The sequence below is a fragment of the Corvus cornix genome, chromosome 1A (genome assembly GCF_000738735.6).
Source record: "Corvus cornix cornix isolate S_Up_H32 chromosome 1A, ASM73873v5, whole genome shotgun sequence".
Lineage (NCBI taxonomy): Eukaryota > Metazoa > Chordata > Aves > Passeriformes > Corvidae > Corvus > Corvus cornix.
Window position 1 is genome coordinate 49565129 of NC_047057.1, and position 14465 is coordinate 49579593.

The following is a 14465-nucleotide window of genomic DNA, read 5'->3' on the forward strand; positions in this document are numbered from 1 at the left end:
TGGGGAAATAATCTGTTTCATGAGGTGCCAGAAATCATCCATGGATGCTGGCTCCTTGTATTCAATTTTGAAGCCATACTTTAGCAAAGGAAATTTCACCTGAAACTGGGGCTAAGGTAAAAACTATTGCATCCATTGAAAGTCTCTCAGAAGCATCTTTTTATTTCTGTTCCTACATTGTCCATTAAAGCTTTGAGTCCATTGAAATGCAGAAAGAAATTTGCAGGGCTTTCCTGGGAGATTAACACAGGCAGACTGCTCTGGAACTCTGGTGCAAGTTAGCTCCTTCGCTGAAACAGTATCTTCTGAACACTTCCTCATCAATCTCAGTGCAGAGTTACCCAGATCTGGCTGTCTAACGAAAGGCCATTAAATTACAATGGCCAACTGTCCTGAAAAGTAAATTAGAAGCAGTCAAAGAGAAAACATCCCATCTGCATAGCTGTAGAGGCAGTAAATTCTATGAAGTCTAATGACAGCTGCAAAGGGAAGGAAGCATCTTCAGTGATGCAGCTATTTCTGTAGAGAACATCTGACTCTACACTCAAACTTAGAATCTACCTTTCACTAACAAGCTCCAATTTTATTTCAAACCAACTAGAAGGACAACAGTAGACATGGGTACACCAAATCACAGGATCACTGCAGATGGAAGGGATCTCTGAGATATCAATCCCACCCCTCTGCTCAAAGCATTGTTAACTAGAGCAGGCTGAAGCAGATTTGGGGCTGTGCCCAGCTAAGTTTTGAGTATCTTAAAAGGCAATGAAAGCACAACTTTTCCGGGTAACCTCTTCCAAAGGTCTGACCACGCTTAATAGTAAAAAAAGAAAATTATTGTCCCTTGTGTTTGAGTGGAGTTTTCTGTATTTCAGTTTATGCCAATGGCTTCTTGCTTCTCCACCAGGCACCATTGTGAATAATTTGGCTCAGTCTTCTTTAGTCCCCTCATCAGGTATCTATACACATGGATAAGAACATCCTCCCTCAAGTTTTCTCATCTCAAGGCTAAACAGTCACAGCTTTCTCTGTTTCTCCTCTGTCAGATGCTCCAGAGTTCCTCTCTGTGCTCCTTCACAAAGCCCAGTCCAGTATGTTTATGCCCAGCTAATCCCCACTGCAAGTAATACTACAAAGAGGTAATTTCCAATTTTTTTTTTCCTTGTCTTATAACAAGAGGTAAACTCTGTCAAGGCAGATGATTTTGTTAGTTAGCTGAAAATTTGATACTGTGGGTAGAATAAGATTCAAGGGATTGATTTAAATTTAAGAGCAATACCCACATTGAGTTTTGCTGGCATTATGCTACAAGTTGCATAAAACAACTACCTTCAACTCTTCGTTGCATTACTAAAATTGCACCTTTAGACTTCAATCAAAATAATATTAAGAATGATGCTTCTACAGCAGGATCTGTATGACAAGGTTCCAGATGTCACCTGAACACAAATCTATTAGTTAAAAAGTAAAAATGCTGCCTATCACTAATCTCATATTCTTTAATAACCAAAGTTTTCGAGAAGAGAGATAATGTTGTAAGCCACTTGAAAAGCTCTAATTAAAAATCAGATCAACTATAAAGTAATTCTAGTTTCCACTTGCACCTAAAACAAGACACCTAACAAACACAAGGCTATGACAAATCCAGTACAATATCCCTCATATTACTCACTACAATAATGTATTTCATTAAATTACTATATATATAAAGAAACAGTTCAGGAAAGCAGAAATCTAATTCCTACTTTTTACTTCTGCACTGATTTTTCTTCTGAAAGTTTCTACTTCAACAACCTTTGTATCTCTTGGTACCACAGTAAGTTGTGCAGTCTGAATAGATAGAAATAACAACAATTACTTTGAGAAGTTTGGCTCATGTCCATGATGGAAAGAATGTGCATGTTCAGCATTAGAACTTCGCTGACCTCAACTTGCCTACCTCAGAAATGGTTTCTCACTGTCACAGATGCAGTGGACTTACAGTTGTCAGCTTGTCTAGGAGGCAAAGTAGACCTTCACCCCAAGTCACATCACAGCCCTTCTGCAACAAGTACAGTGCAGATCAATGAGAACTTCTCATGAGGAAACATCCAATTAGGCTTAGGAAAAAAAGAGTTCTGTTATCTAGATTTTCCAAAGACCACCTTCTTGCTTGCTCCAAGGGGCAGGAAAAGAAAAAAAATTGATTACGATATCAAAATTGAATTACCATTGCATTAACTAGTGAGAAGAATATGGAATACAACCATCACTGAAATACTTCTATGACAAGGCTCTGTTCTTCCTACCCGAACAAAAACCCAGGGAAAAAAATCCAACCAGTACTGGATTTCAGATTGAAATCATATGAAAAAGCCTTTCCTAATGGAAATGGAAGTTATTTTCTTCTCTGATCAAGCTGCTTTCCCTAAAGCTCTGTGTACCAGCATCTTATATTGTTCATCCTCAAATGAGTGTTTTGTTTATAATTTCTGATCCTTTATTAAAATGCATCCTAAAGAAATAAGGCTCATATTTAAAAGAGGACAAATCTGCCATATGCACACCAAAAGGAAGGCCCTGCTTCTTTCATACTTCACATTATTCAGTGAAGAGCAGCTGTATAAAAACTTCATGTACAAACTCACTACGTCACTGCCAAGCTTCCAGAACGATTATCCCTTTTACAACAATTTCTGATTAATGTTTTGAAATTGCAATGCATATTTCTATGCTTTTACATTTAAGGCACATCAACATCCTGCCTCTTTTTCTTTTCAGCCACCATCCACTATTATATATATATATACACATATGGATATTTAAGGAACCAAAAGGGTGAGCACCAAGCAACCAACCAATACTCCCAGCACATTTAAACGAGAGTGCTTCACACCATTTACTATGATAAGGCCCTTTTTAAATAAACGCGTGACTCACTGTTTGTTTTCTTCACCAGGAGGTGGAGTCTTGCCATGCCCCTCCATTACAAAATCCTCATGTTCCATCTGCAAAGGCAAGCATTGCAGGTCAGAAATCGGTGGAGCAAAACGCACATCACCTAAAGTGGCCCTTTTCATATGCAGCAACTCAAAGCAGCCACTTTATCACAGTGGCTGGTCCAGAACAGATCATGTAGTTTCTTAGCAACATATGTACATCTCCAACCCCATTGCTATGGTATCATTCCATAGCACAGATTTCAGAAAAATCTTGCAAGGGAAAAAGAATGGTTTAATGGCTATAGCAGAATACTATTAGTCAAGGTACATAGGTTCTAAGTTCTGCTCTGTTAAGGACTTCCCTTGTCATACTAAGTATTATTTCTACCACTTCTTCCTTACGGATAAAGCAGGAATTTAAAAAAAGGCTTATCAGTATCTCTGGAAAAAAATTAAAATTTTAGAAGAAACTTATTAAGCACAGAAAGAAAAGGCTGCAAAAGCAGAGTACTTCTTGTGAAAAATAACTTTTCTTTGAAAAAAGACTTTCACCGCACACACAGCTTAGTTAGCAGGGTAAAAAAGAGGCCTAAGGAAACCTCAAATAGATGCTGTTCCAATGACAACATAAGGTAGGCATTTCCTTTGGCTCTCTTGTTAGAAGATTCCAAGGGCAGTAAGGAAGTTTTATGTTTAATTGTTTGCTTTTAAAATACCAGTTTTAGCATATATTTTCAGTAATTCTTTTTGAGAGAAAAAAGAATTACGCTATATTTGCTCATTCATTAATTATGTGCTCTTCATTTAATCACTTAATTCAGCCAGAAGTTCTCACACAGGTAGCAAAATATTCTTTTCTTTATATCAAAATTCAACACATGCAATTAGTATTTTATATAAACATCCAGACACAGTTAGCAATGCTCTACTTCACATGAAGCCAGCAAACAGGTCACACTGCAATACTCAATAAAACATACAACAAAGAACTGAATCATAATCACACACAAATCCATGATCCACTACATTAAACTGGAAAGAGAAGCACTATTCAGTCAGTTAAGATAACACAGCTTAGTCAGTCTTCCAAGGGGCAAAAAACCCCCAAACCAAACCAAAATCCATCAGCCACTTCCCCTTGTGCCCCTACCCTCCCCCCAAAAGAGTCAAGTTTTCTCATTTGTACATTAATACTGCTGTCAGGTCAAAATACTTTCAAAACCCCAAAATCTGCATATTGACATCTAACAAGGATACAAGAAATTATGTTATCTGACTGCACAGGCACAGCCCTAAGCAAAACCACAAACGAACCGACAAAGTGGTGAACTGTAAGGTGCTAATGACATCCACAAGACAGACAGTCAATCAAACACGTGTAAGTTCACATTTGTAAACATGTACCCACATGGCTCCCAGTCCAAACAGTGTTTTCATGTAAAAGCAATGTTTGAAAACAAGAAAATTTCTATTTACAGTTACTTAATAAATTTGGACTTTTATCCATGTATTCACACCATATCAGACACACTGAAATCTATTTGTACTTCAGTCCCTACCTGATTCACAAGAGCTCTAACAGCTGGACTCACACCTGTCTAGCTGAAGAGAAAGATACCCATTCCACTAATTCTGTTGTTGAAAATGCTAAAACACTGATGTGTCAGTGGGTAAAACAGCTACAGATTTGTGGCCACATTGCAAAACAGCATGGTTCTGTGAGTGAGAGTAAGTGTTTAAGAATTACTCTTACACAGGAGGTATTTTAGCCTGTTGCTGGTGTGAGACAAGTACAAGTCACAGGAATGGTTAGCAAGGGAACAGTTTGTGGCCAGTACTGGGAAGATGAAATGCAGCCTTTGGGAGTAAAGATGCACTGCATACAGCATATATAGTGCTAAACTAACAAGATTCCCATATAAAACAGAAATTTGATGTAATGAAGCTGTAGAAAAGGAGGTACCATAAAAAAAAAAAAAAAAAAAAAAGGATGTGTAAAAGGCAATGATTTAAAAACCAACAAAAACGTAGGAATGGGAAATTACTATATTAGATGATAATCAAGATCTGAATGAGAACTGGAACATCTTGTAAACTACCACTAGAACAAGGCAATCACTGAAGTACTGCTGATAAAACTGTTGTTTTATTATGAATTTTATATGAAGAACACTAGTGACATCCCTGCTCCAGCATGCTTATCTATCAAAGTTTCATTTCAAAGAAAAGTGGGCAAATAATGACAAATAACAAAGCACCTGAGCTAAGAACAAGATTGTCGGTCCAGGCACAATCTCTTTTAGAAGAACTAGAGAACCCCTCTGCTTTAAGAAATGTTAATCAGTTTGCTGTACTTCAGACAGTAGACAGAAGTATCTGAAATTACTAAAATTTGCATTATAAGAAACTGTAGAAGATACAGTACAATGGCACAGGCACTGTGTCATTCACAAGAAGTTCACCAAAAAAAATTAATCACTGAGTGATGAAATATTCAGGAACACAGAAACTATTCAGTATACAAAATAAAGATCAATTGGTAGGGTTTCATTGATAAATAAAGCCAATAATAAAATGCATCAAGACACTAAAAAAAGTCACAGGAAGGTCAAGGATTTAATTACTAGTGAACTAGGAAAAAAATCTTTTTAGAATGGATAAACAACTAGACTTGCAGGAAACATTTGGCTGGTCAGGCTCAGAGGATAAAATGTTGCATGCTGCCCGGAGGATGGTATCAAGTGAAGTGCTGCAGGACTCTGCCCTAGGACAAGTCCATTAAATATCTTTACCAATGACTTGCAGGGCCAGTAAGGTATATTCTGGTCAGAATTTTATTAACTGGGGTGAAGAGGATCAATCAACAAGTCTAAAGACAGGGCTGCCATTCAGACGGACCTAGACAGGCTGGAGGAATGGTCCCTACACAAAACACTCGCACCTGAGAGGCCCTGGCAACAATACAGGCTGGTGACTGGCTGGGGAGCAGTTCTGTGGAAAAGGTCTTGGCATAAAGCAAGCTGATCGTGAGCCAGCAATGTGTCTTGTCAGGAAAGGTCAACAGCATCCCATGCTTTATTAAGAGAGCCTTGCCAACAGATGATTGCCACCTCTACTCAGTGGTTATTATTCCAGACATGGTCTAATGCACCTCATCCTAGGCCCCCACAATACAAGAAGTACACCCAGAACATGGACACAATAGCCAACAAGATGCTCAAGGAGCCAGAGCACTTGTCCTGTGAGTAAAGCAGAGGGAGCTGGGCTGATTTGGCCTGGAGAAGAGATGGCTTTGGGGAGACCTTAACAGCAAGTTACTGTCTGTACAAGGACGTCAGCAAGCAGTCAGGCTCACCACAGAGGTACCCTGTGACAGGACAAGAAGCAACGAGACTGTGTTCAAAAAAGAGAAGTCCAGAATGGATACAAGATAATTATTTTCACCATGAGGACAGTCAAGGACTGGAACAGATAACCTAGCATAGTTTTGCAGTCTCCCTGCTTCAAGTTTTTCATGGCCTGACTAGATAAAATCTCTCACAACCTGGTCTGACCTCATAGGTGACCCTGCTTTAAGCAGGAAGTCAGACTAAAGGCCTTGGAAGGTCCCTTCGAACCTGAATTTCCCAGCAATCCTATGACCAGAAGAACAGATTCAGTTTAATATTGAGAGATCACATACATGACAAAAAACCCTACTGAATTCCCAACCCAGCAAGAACCTGCACTTCAGTCTAGAAAAGTATCTTAGAAAGTTGCATAATCAAAAAAACCCTCAAAAATAAAACAACCACCAAGAAAAACTAAGTTATGCTGAAGAAATAAATACTGAAATGTCTGCAGCAGATCTATAGTATGCCCTCTTTTAAAATACTGTCTATGAGTAGAGACAATGAAGACTCAAACCCCCTCCACAACACTCCAAAAACATAAGCGCTCAAAGAACGGTGTAGGCAGAGGGGAGATTTCACATAAATAAAACACAACATTTGGCCTGCAAATCTCCTTCAATGCAAGACAACACAGCACTAAGGCATATACAAAAAAAAAGCAGTTTGACAGTACTGTAACAAACATCACCCCTTTGCTATTGCAATATAAATAAAACCCAATTTGCTCTCAAAGAAAACACCTGTAAGAGGATACACAGAGAAAATGTACTATTAAGCAGACAAAAAACTAGCTGTTGAACAAACAAATTGCAACACTGAATTGCACAAGCCTTTGTGGGTTTTATGGTTTATATATGCTTTAGGTATGAAGATTTGTCTGTGTATTAGAGGATTAAAAACAATAGCAGTATAAGCTTTTCTGTTTCTGGCAACGACATTACTTTTACAAAGTGAAAGGAGAAGTTATATATAAGATCACTCAACAAGCCTGACACAGTGCAGCAATTTCTGCATTCCTCTTTTTGCAGAACCTTGACTCCAACTTTCTTTCGTTTGCCTGCATACGCTAAACAATTTCATGATCAGTGATCTCTATTTTTCACCTGAAAATCTGCAGGTTTTAAAATTTTTGCTAGAAAGTGATACACAGCTTATTTGTCTAAAACATCTAGAATAAGCTCATAAAGTAATATCCATTTCCATCTTTCTGCAACATTTAGAAGTCACTTTATTGGGTAATTCATCTTAATTCAAAGAGATATATCTGACAAAGAGCCTTCTGAAAAAAATTAATGAGCAAGTAAAATTCCAGTAAAATTCCAAAGGCATTGCTTACATTTTATAAAATTTGTTCTTAGGCCCAGCTACCTATTAATTAAAGATTAAAAAAATACTTAAAAATTAAAATGTTTAGGTCTTATTTTCCCAATGACAATAATAACATCATACCACAGAAAGAATGAGAATGTGGTATTTTAAGTTTTTGATTAAGTGACTATCTGGGGATGAACTGAAGAGAGGAACAGCATGTAAGAGCCACAGCTAGCTGAAAATACTCTTCTTTTCCTCCACCCACAGTTCTTATACAATTCCTATGCACATTTCTTCCCCACAAGTCTCTCAGTTTCCCTTCATTCTGTCATCACCCTATCCTGCTCAGCACTCTTCAAGTCTTTTTTTTTTTAAAAAAGCCTGGAGCCCAGAGTCCTTGCTAAGTTCCAGCCATCCACAGCATCCAGCAGCCTCACCCGATCTGGCTAACTGCGGCTTTCAGAAAAGGCGCCGCTTTCTTAGCCTTGAGTCTCTCTTGACTCACAGCGTACACAGGAAATGCAGTTGTCCTCAATACGTAGCAAAAGAATGGAAGGTGGAGCTAAGAGAGAACTCTTGGATCTGTTGTATTCTTCCCAAGGAAAGAAGAAAAGGTGGAATGGCAGAGGATCCGAAACACTTGAGCTTCTCTTTAAGCGGACTGCAGAGGGAGCCATTGACTCCAAGAGCAGGAATCAAGGGAAGCACACTGCACACCTGTTTCTCCTGGCAAGCAATGGAGAAAGCTTCAAGATTCTGGCAGCTGGAAGCAGGAACCAGAAATAGACCCTGAAACAGCAGGGGAGGAATTCAATAGAAAACTTTTTTTTTTAAAAAGGAACTGCAAGTTTTTGAACTCTGTATTTTATTATTTCAAGGCCTTTTTCTCTAAAAATCCAGGCACCTGTGAATATCCAAATTTCAACAAAAATTAATATATTGAGTGTTCTAAATAGTAAAAGACAATTTGTTTTATCTAAGTTAAGTAAAGCTATTCAGTATTAGACACTCAGTACTTAACTTTTAGAAAATGAAATTTATCGTGAGCTTAAACATAATCAACTGTTATATTTTTTTGTCCAGAAGTGCAGCACCTGTTACTACAGTTTCATACTACTCTTTCTAAAAATATCTTCAATGAGATCCTAATGGATTTGATTAATGAGCAAACCTTATATCCTAGATAAAGTCGGCAACGCTCTGAAGGGTCAGAAAGTTTCAAGGGCAAAAGCCTCATCTTTCCTGAATCCCGATGTCAGAAAGCACATTTTCCTAACAAGATTCAACTACTGCATTAGCTATCCTAGCCCACCAAAGACGAACTGAGCTTAAGAGAAACCAAGCATTTTCTCAGGAAAGAAGATAGACATTTGGGAGAAATCCTTTACTTATTATAAAAAAAGCTATTAATTTTAAACAGTCTTTTTGTCTTCACCAGCATAAAGAAATGTACTAATGCAACTTCATCAGAGTTTCCTTTTCCTACTCATTCCATAGTTCCTTTTCAAAGCTGTTTTTTTCTATTTTATTTAAAAAAAAAAAAGCAACCCCCCAAACAAACAAAACAACTGAAAACCTCCAACAAACCCCCCAAACCAACAACAAAAAAACCCCAAACAAAAAACAACAAAAACAACAAAACCACCCAAAACCAAACAAACAAAAGGACTTCAACCAGCCAGGAGATGAAGACTCTGAAGATTTTTCACTCACTAGCATCTCAAGCAGACACAACACCAAAACCTTATCTGGTGTATGACTAGATACTCTGGTGAGGACCAGCCAAAAATCAAATGCTGCTTTAAGTGAAGTGATGATTTTAGCACAGCCTATGGAAGGCCCAGCTTAAGACTGATAACTCTGATGTTCTGTCACAACTACTCCTTAAATACCCAATGCCCCTCCCAAATCATCATCAGCAACAGTGCTACTGTAAACAGACCATCAGCACTTATTTTGTCTCACTGATAGTTGTTTTAAGGAGAGTTGCACAACCCAGTCCTCGAAATCCAAGAAATTAGTCACTAGTCACTACTGCTAACAGTGGTGGAAGCTGTGTTATAAAAAATGAAACCTCAGAGACCATTTGAGGTCTAACAGAAATGTAATCACTACTGCAAATGAAAGGAAAGCTGAGTCACCTCTCTGCCTGGCTTCATTACAAGCACTTTGGACAAACTGCACTGGGGAAGATTTTACTCACTAGAAACAGATTAATTAAATTTTTTATTTAATTTCTTTTAATAAAAATGCAATTTAGCTGCTAACACTTTAATAATTTTTGAGGAATAAATTAGTGTTGAGCTGGCATTTCAAAATATGCATAGAATAGCACAAATTGTTTAGCAAAATTGCCCCCAAAATTTACTAGTTAGATTGAATCTTCATTCCAGTACACAAATGAAAGCATTAAAAAACCCTTAGAATCAGAGATTTAAACTTAAAAGAAAAAAAAAAAAAAGAAAAAACAGCTCCTAAAATGAGAAAGCACTAAGTATTTCTCTGAATCACACAGAGGAAAGTCTTAAAGACAAGGTATGCATGAAATATTGGGCTGAATTTTCAATCTCTTTCAGGACTTTGTTGTACTGTACAGCATTGTGATGCAACTAAATTTTCACTTGAACCTATTTCTACCTTTTCTTCTCTCTCAATTTTGCCGAAGCATAGTCTTGATACAAAAAAACCACCGCCAAAATACACAAACCATCTCCTAGCCCACTCAGTATTTTCTTGAAGCTTCTCAGCAGCATCTAGATGAAGCATTTCAATGTTATTACCATCACATGGTCCTGACTAGTTTTCTGTTAGCTACAAGAGAAGTGAAAACTAACTAACATAATCCCCCTGCTAAATCACACTTCATATTCAGCGCTCCCTGCTAATCATTTCGAATGCTAACACACTTAGACCACACGTAATTACCTTCGAAAGTAATTAATCTGCTACTGGTGTTTGTTATATGCAGCTTAATGGTACTTTACCACCTGGCTCACTGAAACATTACATTAAGTAGAGGAAATGCCACATGTTAACATACACCATCATTAAAACGTGCATCATCCTTGTAGAACAGCAGGACAGATTATCAATGGGAACTCATTCATTAACCTATGGAAATCAGAATATGTAATTTATGCTACACCTAAACAAGCACAAAAGCTGCAGCAGTGGTTAAGGACCAGAAGTTTTGCTTTTAGTTTCAGCTGTCACCAATTAGTCATAACCAATTGCAGAAATAACCTATGGCTCACTTTCTATGTAATATTTAAAATGTTTGTTAACTAATATTCTCTGAAATACCCAGCAGCTTAACATTAATTCCCTGCTAAGCTTAAACAGTTTTATGAATATCATGAAAACAACAGCCACATTTTGGAAATGTTAAAAGGGTTGGGATCCCAGCCACATTTCATATTGTACAGATAAGAAAGTTTACTTAATTAAAAATTTATTATTCTTTTCATATATTACTGAGCTGCAAAGTATTTAAAATACAATAGCTTGTGTGTGTGTGTATATATATATATATATATATATATATATATATATAAAATAACTAATCTAAATATTGCTCTGGAAGCAATTTAAACCACCTAGTTGTTTGCAGCAAGATACAGTTTTACCTCACATCAACCACCGAAGATATTAAAGTCACTCAAGTCATGGTATGACAGGATATCCAGAAATACCATCTGAACACTTCAACTCTGAAGCTGCCAAGGCAGCTTTGAGTAATAATTCAACCATCGCAGACACAAAAAATGAATAAAGCGTTCTGAATTTACGCAGAAGTGCTTTCCTTTTCCTGCACCACTGACGATGACCCATTTTTTTAGTGTGTTCCATCCAAACATTCCATCCATTTTGTAGTGTGTTCTGCACATACATAGTATGGATGGATCCCAGGAAAATCTGGATTTAGTAAAATGCAAAAAATTCCCATATTTAATTTAATTAACTTTTTGTATTATTCTTCAGCTAAAGAACAGAAGCATTTCACAAGCCATGAATTCTTGCTAACTTCAGCTACTCTGAAAAAAACCTTTTACACTTCCGTTACAAATTTTTCATACTTTCCATTTAGGGGACAAATCTGACCTAAAGCCCTTGAACAGTTCACCCCACCAGTACTTTCACCAGCCACTTGTATGCAACCCAGTGACTCTATTTAGCCACCTCATTTTACAGTCAATTTAGTATTTACGGTGCAGACACAGATGAACGAGTTATAGCAGCTTAAACTGACATCTGTAAGTGGCTGATACTCTGATATACACGTTGTTAACCACCCTGACACAGAAAACGTATTAACTTTCTCCCACTTAGATTTGGAAATCGACATGATGCATTGCCACAAAAAGACAACAAGCACAAATAGCTAAAAGAATTTTCAAAGGCTTAAAAAAGCAAATGATAACCAGAATTAGAGAAAACTAAATTACACTTTTGCACTACACATTTAATCACCTTCACTGCCACAAATACTGTTTGCTGCTTTTTGTTAGGAATAACTGAAAGTGACATCAACCTGGCACACAAAAAATGGTGCTGAAGTTATTCTGCCTTAAGAGATCCGACCAGACAGGTAAGCAACAGAAAGAAGAACTTTCTCTTCTGGGTTCACAGAAATCCGCTGTGTGGATTCTAAACCCATAGAAACTGCCAGTGGCCCAGAAAGTTCCTCAACAGCTGGAGGCTGAGAGCAATTCTTTTATATGTATATATTAACCCTGCCTTAAGTCTGTATTAGGCATCCACTTTTGACCACTGTCAAAAAGGAGAAGGAATACAGGCTATCCACACCCACAGTCCACAGCTGCTTTCCAGTTTCTCCAGTTACCAGAATGCAAATCCAAGCTCATTTTAGTCACAGGAGAGCCACTGCTGCTTGCTTGTTAAATTTTTCCAAATTTATTTGGATTATTAAAAAGATTAGCTATCTGACAGAACACCAAACCACTAAAAGAGCCACTCATCCCTAGAGCAGATGTTGTAGAAAAGCAGGGCTTTTCTGCAACTTGCCCTCAAAAAAACTCCAACAAACCTTTAGATGCCTTGGGAATACATTATTTCTCTGGGAATTACATGTGGAAATTGTATCTGTTGAAGCCAACCAATATGATTTCAAAGTACCTCTAAATATTTCTTAACCTAATTCCACACTACTGCATCTGTAGACAACTACTACATTCTCCCCTCTTATGATACACTCTCTTGCCTACTGCACAAATGCTTCAGTGACTTTAAACAAGTGACAGGAAACGCTGGCGTATTTTTAATGTTGCTTTTGCCCTTCAAGGGAACTGATACCACACAATATGTTTTTGCAGAGTTCGGGTCCTTAGTTGTCCTGTCACTCTTACTGGAATGATGAAGACCATCACCACTATTTTTAGTGTCAAGAATAACAACCACACTCTTTTCATCAAACCTCACATGCATTTCTTCCACACCCAATGAATGAAAAAAAAAATTTGAGGAACTGAAAAAAATTCATACCCATCTAGTTCACAAAATGAAAAGGAAACAGTCCTTGTGGGTCATGAAAATGTACAAAGTCTTGCAAATGCATGAAGCCAACAAGACCAATGAATTTTACACCTTTCAATGATTCAGCCAAACTAACAGGCTACAAGTGATTTTTAAAGTAAATCTAAGATTTTTTTTAAAGCAGGGTAAAGCTTTAATGCCCCTGGCTCAAATTTCTCCCCAAATACCTATACCCCTCAAGTCTGCCGTAAGACAGTAAGACTGGAAACACTCATCAGTACTTCCACATCTGTAAGACTTTGTATTAAGTGACTGATTATATAGAACTCTGTCACAAGCCACATGGACTACAACCACTGCCAACAGTTCTGTAAAGTCAATACCAAATGGAAAGAGATCAAAAGGCAATATTCTGAAAAGGTAGGAACCCCTCAAATTGTGTGCCAATAGTACACCTGCATGAAAAGAGACACTTTGTAAGCAAAGCCACAAATCAACTTCCCTGTCATCAACACCAGAGTAGGACTATACCACATAAGCTCTCAAATGCAGAACCACTTTTTCAATATTTAAGCAAATATCTGCTTTTTTGTCTGTCTTGCAAAGTATCATAAACTGCTGTAATCAGCTGAAGAAGACACACTATTGGTTGAGAAAAAAATCTAATGAGAAAACACTTATGAAAAAGAAGGAACCTTTAAAAGAATGGAAAAGATGAGTTTAAAGCAAATGTTTTTTTTAAGATGGAAGTGTTTTTTTCCTTTAGAAATGGGACACACACCTATTCACTGCAGTGACATGCCATGCCAGTACACTTCCTCCACACGAATTGTACATATGAAAAGACTCGATCAAAGAATGTATGGTGACAGTTCTGACAGATGTCAAAGTCATCTTGGCACATGATGGTATTTTCCAAGAGAAAGAAAATACATCATTGTGTTAACCATCTCTTTTGTGATTCAAAAGCACTTCAGGGTATTTTGAGATTAGAAAACAGAGAGTCATCTTTCAGTTCAGCATCTATATTTTAGCAGTCTTCACTACAGATAAGTAGGTTTCAAATAGGCAATTCGTCTTGCCTCTGTAGAAAACAGTACACCCAACTGGCAGAATCCTGAACTCGATCCTGAATTTCTTTTAGAATGTCCAAGCAGCTAGGCAATCCACAGCATTCCTTTACAACAGTTCAAGTAGTACTGTCTGTTTAATTCCATGTTCTTTCTTGCAAAGTCCTCAACAATTTTACCTTATTTATAACTGATTTTTTATAGTAGACCCTGATAACATCCTGTACTGGTTTTGGCTGGGATTGAGCTAAATTTCTAGATAGTAGCAGGTAGAGGAC

The 14465-nt window shown here is 37.5% G+C and overlaps 1 protein-coding gene across 7 annotated transcripts in view; it reads right to left on the minus strand.

The window, feature by feature from the left end:
• Positions 1–14465, minus strand: part of TNRC6B (trinucleotide repeat containing adaptor 6B) — a 135952-nt gene that overhangs the window by 97273 nt on the left and 24214 nt on the right. For 3 of the 7 annotated variants that reach the window (XM_039571503.1, XM_039571504.1, XM_039571502.1), the window contains exon 3: positions 2920–2987. The exons of the other annotated variants lie outside the window; for them this stretch is intronic. In XM_039571503.1, coding sequence (XP_039427437.1) covers positions 2920–2987 — 68 coding nt within the window. The remainder of the gene's footprint in view (positions 1–2919; positions 2988–14465) is intronic. 7 annotated transcript variants of the gene reach the window in all.